The 10362-nt window shown below is 35.3% G+C and overlaps 1 protein-coding gene across 2 annotated transcripts; it reads right to left on the reverse strand.

Annotated features, from left to right (window-relative positions):
• Window positions 1-286: 286 nt before the first annotated feature.
• Window positions 287-9706, reverse strand: LOC100260704 (hypothetical protein). Of its 2 annotated transcripts, none has more exons than XM_002264911.5 (4): window positions 8773-9706; window positions 3686-3824; window positions 2418-3614; window positions 287-1233 (listed from the first exon to the last, which is right to left on the reverse strand). In XM_002264911.5, exons 1-4 carry the CDS (start codon window positions 9603-9605, stop codon window positions 829-831), a joined length of 2574 nt encoding a protein of 857 aa, XP_002264947.3. In that variant the 5' UTR covers window positions 9606-9706; the 3' UTR covers window positions 287-828. The 2 variants fall into 2 exon arrangements, with proteins under 2 accessions (XP_002264947.3, XP_010648166.1); XM_010649864.3 differs by having other exon boundaries at window positions 3710-3824; window positions 8773-9693.
• Window positions 9707-10362: the final 656 nt, after the last annotated feature.

Consider the following 10362-nt stretch of genomic DNA (forward strand, 5'->3'; position numbering starts at 1 on the left):
CCACATAAAATTATCATGCAATGAATCAAGAAAACATTGTATTTTAATTACAAAAAAAATTATAAAAGTTAGAACTTTTGTTGAATGATGAATTCCTTTCTCTTATGGCCTAACCTTCGTGCCAATAAAGTGCTGTAGACGTAACAAAAATAAGAAGCATTGAGAGAAGTAACCGTTAAATACAACTTTGGGCTTGTATAAATCTCTCAATCATCAACCCTATATTTTCTCACATGATTTGTCCATATTTTAAAGTGGAAATATTTTTATGTTGAAAAAAAAAAAATAATAAGTAAAATTACCTTTATTAAAAACATTATAAATTGCAGTTCATAAACGAGAAATTCAACCATAATACAATGGTAATTACTTCAACTTCTTCCAACTGCTAAACACACAAATCAACCGTAATTCCAAACAAGCCCTTAATTTCTATACAGACTAAACAAATAACCATTTCCCACCGAGGTTCCCAACCTGGAACTTATATCCCAAGGTTTTTCATTCCATTTCCTGTATTCCGTCAACCAAACAGGGTCTTACAATAAATCACTACAAAATTGTTCATCAAATCATACCTCAATCTACTCCAAGCTACCAGATATTCTCAAGGCCATTCATCACAGGTGGAACTTGTGAAACAAAGTGAAATCCCCAATGAATTCTAACAAAGCAGGATGTTGGTTTATGATTAAAACATCTGATTAGCATGTTCCTGATTCATAACAGATGATTTTTGGGGTTTATAACTCGCCCCATTTATGCAAATGCACCCTTAAATGCCTGTACTTGGTAACCTCAAATGCAAAACAGGAAGGTGACCTGTGCTTAGAGATGGTGAGGATTCATGGACAAACCACTGTCCAGTACATTGAGTTGGCCAGAGATTTTGGACTTGCAGGTTGGACACATAAAACCGACAGAGTCTGATTGCATTTCAGATTCAACAGCCTCATGGCTGAACTCTACTCTGCACCAGACGCATGCAGTTGTAAGCTGATGTCTGCCAGTCATGCTTAACATGACTTCTTCGGGTTCAAAACCAATGGAGGAATCAAACCCATCTTCCATTGTTGCTCCATTCTCCAGACCCATGTGAACCTCTGGAAGAGAGAGCGGTCCTTGCTCGGTCACAAAACCAAATTTCAGTGATTCTATTTCATCCAGCTTCAGCTCCTCAAACCCGGTTGTGTTCTGAAGCTTCTGGTCTACACAACAAAATTCATCTTCTCCCTGTCATTGAACAAAGGAAGCTACAAACTAAGGTCTCACTGTAACGTGACAGCACCTGAGCAATTTACATAAAGGATTATATAGCACCTAATTTTTATGAAATACAAGATGCTCATTGAATGACTTCACTTCTACAACTCTAGATATTCAAGATATATTTGTATATTCTCATCTAGATCAAATATAATAATTAAAATATCATTAGTATTATATCATGGGTGGATGAGTTGTTTTTTGTGCATCCCTCCCTTTTCTGGCCTTGTATTCATCATGTATACTTTTAGGCGCTTTTTAGGTGCTTCTAATACAATTGCTTTTACCTAAAAAAAAAAACGGATTTACTAAATGGAAAAGAAAAAAAAAAACATCGAAGCCTCATTTTTATTGTAATATGGATGGGCTAAACAAACAAATAAAAGATAATGACTCGTTGAGATTCTCAAATTTTGAAGATGTTTATTTTGAACAAACTGAACCAATAGGATCAACTAAAAGAGTTTTGCATTATGAACTTTGTACCGCGCATGACTTAGGAGGGCACAAAGTTTGGGTAAGAGAAGGGAAAAATCATTCCTAGCAATTCCCATATTGGAAATCCCCTGAAAAAAAAAGTGTGCACGCATAGAGAATATCATAAGTATAAATAAACTACATCCCAGATGGTTATTTCTGTTTATTTTGAACGAACCAAACCAATAGGATCAACTAAAAGAGTTCTGCATCATAAACTTTGTACCATGCATGACTTAGGTGGGAAAAAAGTTTGGGTTAGAGAAGAAAAAAATTGTTCCTAGCAATTCCCATATTGGAAATCCTCTGAAAAAAAAAAGTGTGTAGGCATAGAGAATATCAAAAGTATAAATAAACTACATCCCAGATGGTTATTCACAATCTAAAAACTTTCACCCTTTTCTCTCAGAAATTTGATTCAAGTAGCATGTTTTTGCAGACTGCTCAAAAGGAGTGTCATGCTAAATGCATTTAGTCCTGTTCATGCAGGAGAACATTGATGTTAACTGTACATCAAGTCTAAGGTAGTCTAGGGAAGCAGCAAGTACTGAGCAGAACTATCAGAGAAATGCTGAGGGGTCATCATCATTTCATTAAGTATTAGAATATTCTCAGGATTTTATCAATTATTGCACACATAAGATATATCAATTACTAGGGTCATGCCACAGTACCTTATCTGAGATTGCATTATATGTGGGAAAAGAATGCAATGGGTGCACCAGGGGCATTGAGGAATCAGAAACCCTATTCTGGTATACATTATCTTCTGGAGTCTGGCTCATAGTCATTGTTGCAACATCATTATCTCGTCCAATATCACTGCTTCCATAACCACGTGTCAACCCACTATTCTCATATTCTTCCACTCCACCAGGTTTGGATTGCTCTGAGATATCATTCATATTATTTTCAACATCGAAAACTGTCTGATTAGATGATGGAGTAAGTAAATGGGTTTCAGGGCTTCTCTGCTCAAAGCCGGACTTTTCCACCTCATTATTGGAGAATGAAACACCATATTTTCCATCAAAACTTTCAGAAGAACAACCATTTTTGTCATTAGTGGATAAGGTAGTTGTGGTATCCAAGCAACAATCCATCTTGATACATGCAGCATCACTATCACCATTGATCTTCTCTGTGTTTTCATCCGCCATCACACAGTCACCCTCTTGCTGATCCAACTCTTCATCCAGAGTTCTATTAGTTATACTATCTTCCATTTCTGGTTCTCCAAGACAAAAACCTAAGTTCTGTTCATGTTCAGAATCAGCAGTAGGAACTTCTGGAGTAGAAATCACATCTGGATTACCAAAAGTGCAAACACCATTGGGCTCATCACTAGGTGCTGCAGCAGAAGTTTCAAAAATAGAACTCTGGGCAATTTCAATCAAAGCATCCATTTTAGAGGTCCTTGAAGGCAACTCATCTCTAGATGGAGATTCAACAGTCTTTTGAACACTTGGGCGACCAGGCATGTCTTCAAAATTTCTGACATAGTTCCTCACATGGATTCCTACGTGACCATTATATCGTCGCCTTTCCTGAAATATCTTATGGCAGAACTGGCATTCATATTTTCCATCTTTGACGATTACACCATCCCCAACGGATGTACCAAGTCTATACCTCCTAGTGGTCCTCTGATGAGACGATAATAGATGCTGCAAATATGTATCCTTTTCATCAAAAGTCATGTTGCATTTGTGACATTCAAAAAGGTCTCGTACTTCAACCTCAGCCAGGTTTTCGATCCCCAGTAAGGCAACTTCCTTCTCATATTCGTAAGATATAGATGAACTAGGTAAAACTGAAATGGGAATAATATCTTCTCCTAAGTCGTCATCCTTATGGGTAGAACCTGCAAGCTGTTGCATAACCCATAAATTTAAAGTGAAAAAATTAAACTAAACAAAACTGCAGGACAAATTTTTCTTACACTCTCAGAAGAGATCCTGTTGACCTGCTGAATATTGTCATCTCTTTGACCCATTGGTTGGTTTGTATCAGCAAGTCCAAAATAAGACTGCAAATATGCAGCAGCTTCCTTGCAGGATACAAATTGCTCTCCACTGGGGCTGCAAAAACACCAGTTGACAAGAAAATTTTGTAAGGCCCAGAAATGACAGGAGATTGAAATGCAGGAAAAAGCATTGAAAAAACCAAAAAAACAAACAAAATAATGTACAAATTAGTGGGCACCAGGAAAAAAACAACCTTCTTAAGGATCGGCATCTGGGTCTAATGCAAGGCCCCATCTAGATTAAGCTTAAGGCTTTACAATAAAGTGACTAATAGACCTAATGATTGGGAGTTGAACCTGGTGCTTCTGATTTTAGATCTTATTCAGCATGCAGAAATTAGAACAATAAAGGAGGATGAAATTGTTTGGACGTTGCCAGAGATGGTCACTTTTCCATCAAATCTTACTTTACAGCAGAGTTTGAAGAGAGGGATGTTAGGTTCCCTGAAAAACGGACCTGGGAATCAATAGAGAATATATTCATACAAGTGGGACTTGCAGAAGTATGACAAATAAGAATGTCAATCACTCAGATTCACTGCCCTATCACTCAGGTCCTTCATTAATTTTTTTCCTTGTTTGAACTACTTTGGAGTTAGCTGGATGATACCAGGAATGATTACAGTTCTACAGAAACATGGAAGTGGTAGTTTTCTAAAGAGGAATAGAAAACGATCTGATACACCGCCTTATCTGTGAAGTGAAAAAGGGATTTTTGAGGGGGTGGAGGCGCCAATCAAGAAGATCAAAGAGGTTGTCTTTCAATCACCACGTGTGTATGCAAAATAGAGTATTTTATGGAGATTATTTACTTTTTGTAACCTGATGATACAATGGGATTGTCAGGTCAAGAGATGCATATGTTGCTAGATTTTCCTTTATCTTTCTTTCTTTTGTGTGGCTTTTATACCTCCCATGCAATTGGACCGTGTCTTCTTGGCAGCCTTCAATTATATTTTACTACTATTTGCCCATTGAGAAAATGACATATTTCTTTGCATTGCCATCCCATTCATGGCATGTGTCACTAACTTCAGATTTTTTTGATAAGAAAAAATGATTTTATTGTGATGAAATATTAAGTACATAGAAGGATGAGCAATCCTTCCAAGATGTAATCCTCTATAAATTTTTTACAAGTACAATGATTTCATTGTCACTAACTTAAGATTAAAAAAATTTATGCAACCTAAGTATATCTACATAAAGCAAAAAACACATATTTTCAATTTCTTAATTTTCAAAATCATGGAGAATCTTTATTTGACATGCAAAAGGTTAAACCTGAACATTTTTTTATGGCTATTAAATATCTTGAGAGGCCAATTTCAACTTCTTATGACAAGGTAGCACATACCTCTTATGACAAGGTAGCACATACCTAACACTGCTAATTTCCAGGACCAACAAAATCCCACTTTTTCCCAGCATAGGACCCACTCAAATTGTTGACTTCTCGAGCAAATTTACAAATTTCTAATAAACAGTGCCACAAGATTAGAAAAAAAGTTGCAAAGGAAAGACAACAGTAAAATGTAAAATTCCAAGTACCAGTAACTAAATCATAATTAACAAAGAATGCTATTAGTACCAAATTCCAAAAACTAATTTACAACTCAATAATAAAAATAATTAATCATAATATTGTTAATGATAACAAAACAATGTTATTAACATATTTAAATCCTCCCCTTTTTAAAATTTTCTTCCTTTTTTTAGAAGTGATTATTCTTTCCTTTTTTGACTTGTTTTGCTTTCAATGTTTACAATTAAATAATTATACCTTTATATGTTTTTTACTCTCGTTCTTTCATTGTTTCCTAAGAGTTCTAATTTTATTTTAATTTTTTTTCTTTTTGGTGATGAACCAACAAAAAATTTTAAGAATACAATCATATGACCAATATTATTACTATGGATATTTTTATGGCAATTATTTAAAACAATGCACATCACACATGCTATTTTAGTAACCAAAATAAAAGGTGGAAGGGGAGGAGAATACAATTACATATTATAAATTTGTATTTTTCTTTAATTGATGAGCCTCCTACATGCACTTTCCTTATGAAGTTTCCATCAATACGTCCATGCAACATAAAACTTAAACCAATTAGTACTAATTTGTTAAGTTTTAGGGCAGTATCTCCACAGAAAAACCAGTAGTTGCATTTTATCTTAATTTAATCAAGGAATAGCTAATGAAAATTGAGAGGAATGCTGAAATTTTGTCCAGAACAAATGGACATATAATGATGATATATAAAAAATCTCATAATGGTGGATGATTGGAGATGACGATCCTGAATTTTTCAACAACTTAGGATGTCTTAAAAAAGCGAGGACATTTTTCTCTCCTTGCCAGTAAGCCTATAACATAATAAACTGTACATTCAGATCAACATGATGAATGGAAGTCAGCTACTATTTACTTCAAATGGATTGTCTTCAGGTATTCTTCCTTATTCTCTACCACTGATATTGTTTGGAGATTTGGAAAGGATAGCATCTTCAATGTCATAGTTAGGATTGATATGTGAATCAGGAGCCCTTTCCCTCATAACTGTTCCAATTTCAAAGGTCTCACCTATGGACAATTGCTTCCACTCATAGTTAGAAATATATATTATATCTTAAAAAACACAAGAAAGAAAATATCAAATTTGTTACTAGCCATGTCCTAACTACTGTTGTGTAGATATTGTGGGCTTTAGACCCACTAGCTCTCACACTAAAAAACATGTCAACACACTTTAAAGGAGTTATCTCTTATGAGTGTTAGGAACTTCTCCCTTCCAGATGATGTTATAGCTTTCATTCACTTTACCTACAAGCACAAGGTCCCCATTGTTCCATGACTTCAAAGATTCACATACTTCCAGCTAGGAATTAGCTTACATACCATCTGTTACAAGCTGAGGTCCTATCTATACATTTTTCATTTTGGACCAACCAATCTACACAAAACCAAAATGCATCTACAAATTAAAAGGAATCATCTTTTATGAATCCCAAAAATCTCTCCCAGGCAATGCAGGATCTCACAAGTTGGATGATGAATTTTTGGTAAGATGTTTGATGTAGTGGCAACTTGCTGAAGAAGCAGCATCCAGACCTTTTCAGGCTGGCCATAAAAAAAGAAGCAATGATTGCATTTACTGAGTTTGGACTGACACAAGGGGTCCTTCATATCCAAGGTGCTAAAAGGAAACCAATTTTCCAGTCACCTGTAGCAAAACTGCCATTGCATGTCCAGTTAGATTGTTATCATTTCTAATGTGATCCAGCTGACTCTGAACAAGAAAAAATATCATCAAACAAGGACCTAAGCCACAGGCAGTCAATCAACAAGTTGTTGGGCAGCCTTCTCATTCCTTTTACACAAACAACATTTACTTGTATAAATACATGCTCTTCTATGAAACGGGTTAAGATTCAAGATGCTCTCTCAAATTATTGGCCTTACAAAGAGGGCCATTTTAGAAGGAAGCCTTGATCCATAGGTGTGAGCAACAGAGTCTATTGCTGGAGGAGATTTTTTTCCTTTTGTGTTCAGTTGATATCATAGGATCCTCAGGTTGACAGAAACATATGTTGCTATCTTTCTCTTTGTTTGGATGTAGCTTCTGAACCTCCTTTGTACTTAGGTTGTGAGCACCTTCTTTGTATCCTTCAATCTATACTTTAGTACTATTTGCCTTTTAAGAGAAAAGAATAGACTTAGAGCACCTCTGTCCATGCCATCATATGTAGCTGACTAACTCTTAAGGTTAAAATTTTTTTACATAACAGGAAAAAGAAAAGCATTTTCAATTTCTAGACTTGACAAATGGTAGTGAATTTTCATATCATCAGTTGATGAAATGTCTGATATAGTGACATGTAAAAAGATTAAAAACATAGCTTGTTAATAGTTATTATATGTAAAGAGAGATCGATTTCAACTTCTTATTATGAGTAATAAATGCCATTGGAATGCTAATATCCTAGACTCCAAAATCCCAATTTTTCTCACATGAGACCGTCTTCAATTTTTGAGTTTTCAAGCAAATTTGAAAAGCATTAGGAATAAATAAATAAATAAAGTTGCACATGGACACAATTATCAAGTTGTATAGGAAACAATTTTATTCTTTGGGATGCATAAAAATCCAAACCCCAAAAGATAACTATTAAACCAAAAATAAAAATAACTATTAAACCAAAAATAAAAATAACTATTAAACCAAAAATAAAAATAAAAAATTGCAAAACAATCAGTTAGTCAATCACAACTAATAATGATTAATCCGAGTTCCAAATGTCAAAAAGCAATTCATAACTCAACAAACAAGAGAGATCGATTTCAACTTCTTATTACGAGGAAATAAATACCATCAGAATCCTAATATCCTAGACCCCAAAATCCCACTTTTTCCCACATTAGATGCTCTTCAATTTGTGAATCTTCAAGCAAATTTGCAAAGCTTTAGGAGTAAAAAAGAAGTTGTGCATGGACACAATTATCAAGTTGTATAATAAACAATTTTATTCATCTGGAAAAAAAAAAAAGGGATTAAACCCCAAAAGACAACCATTAAAACAAAAAAGAAAAATGCAAAACAATCAGTTAGTCGATCATAACTACTAAGGATTAATCCAAGTTCCAAATTTCAAAAACTAATTCACAGCTCAACAGCAATGCCATTCAATCTCGTGCAAAATAAATGTTCATCTCCAGGTGGAACAACAACATGCTATATAAGATCCAGTAAAATAATTTGAACCAGTCAGCATTTGCTCGAATTCATCATCTCCTCTCCTACAACATACACTATATCCATATATTCTATTTGTTCAATTTTCATCAACATTCAAAACAATTTCTGAAATGAATTAACATGAAAATCAATCACAAGACTGTAATTTAAGACAAGATTAGGCAAATCAGGTAAGTAAAATTTATATGTTATAGCTCAGAAAATTGAAGGATGGGCTGATGCAAAATCGAAAATACACAATACCTTATGTATCTGCGGCAGTAAACCGAAACACGGCCCTCTCTCCTCTTCAGCCCCAACAACAGCTTCCAACCTATCGGTAGCGCGTCCCCGAATCCACTGGCGTCCACAATCTTCCTCTTCTTTCTCCTGCTACACCACTGCCCATCCAAACCCCTCAAAACCCCCAAAATCTCCTCCTCCCTATCCAAACCAACTGTCCTCCTCTTCAATTCGTCGCCATACGGATCTTCTGCGCTCGCCAAAGCCTCGAGATCAACAACCTCGCCGTTCCTATTCACAATCTGCAGAGGCCTCTGGCCGCCTCCCTCACCGGCGGCCACAATCCTCTTCTTCCTCCCTCTCTTCCCCTTCTCCACAATTTCCCCCAATTCACTGCCACCTCCGGCAACCACCATGGCCAATTCAGATTGCGATCCATGGTTCCTTTCCTCCGAAACCACCAGGGCCAAATCATGAGAACTCGGATTCTCTTCCCCTCCGATCAAAGATTTCAGGTAATGGATGATCAGCTTATTCTCAGACTGCTCCGGGTCGCAGTGGGCTGCGGAGGGAGGGGGCTTCGGCGCCGGGAGGAGCCCGGCGAGGCGGCGTCGGGACCGGGGCTTGCGGGGAGCAAGGCAGATGCGGGAGTAGGTCTGGCGTCGGCTTCCGGCGCTCTCATTGAAGAGGGTGCGGTCGATCTTGGGGACCACGACGGCGTCGTTCTGGAGGAGGGAGGGGTGGAAAGAGGAGAGGGAGAGTTGGTAGAGATCGGATTGGGAGAGCGAGCTGGCATCTATTTGCTTGAGAGAGTCGAGCTTGGACGAATGTGAATTTCCAGAGAAAGTCACCATCCTCGTCTCCGCGACCGGCTCCGATGGAGAATGCTACCACTCCAGTATGGAGACTTCTATTTCTTCTCGACTTTGGAAAGCGATTGAAAGTTGTCAGCGACAGTCAATTTATTCATTAATTAATTAATTTATATGTTTTTTTAATTCATTATTTTATTACTTTAAATATAAATTTTAATTATTAACAATTTTCTATTATTTCCCCTTTGAAAAATCCAATGCCAATATTTAAAAAATAAAAATTAATTTAATATTACTTCTTTAAGAAAGTGAAAAAGAGGGGACATGACTTTCTTTTATTTATTTATTTAATAAATAATTAATTGATCAAATATATATTTTTTAATAAAAAAATAATTTATCACACCTCATTTCAACGGTCCTATTGCTTCTTAAGTATTGTATCATACACTTTAAGAAATAAAAAGAAATTCTAAGTAAATGTGAAAGAAATGTTGATATTTTTGGGCGTTGAATATCAGCCTTTTTTTTATTAAGGTTTTTATTAAAAGTAATTAACTTTTCAGACTTTAAATTATTTTTTTTAATTTTTTTATGATTTATTAAAATTTTTATTAAATAAAAAAATTAAGATATTTAATTTTTTTAATTAAAAAAATAACATATTAATTTTGTCTTACTTTTTAATTTTAATATTTAATAAAAATAAAATATTACAAAAACAAATAATTTAATATTTAATATTATTAATTCGTATTTAATTTTTATTTCTATTTAAAATTAACATTGTTTTTTA

This window comes from Vitis vinifera, chromosome 3, assembly GCF_030704535.1.
Source record: "Vitis vinifera cultivar Pinot Noir 40024 chromosome 3, ASM3070453v1".
Lineage (NCBI taxonomy): Eukaryota > Viridiplantae > Streptophyta > Magnoliopsida > Vitales > Vitaceae > Vitis > Vitis vinifera.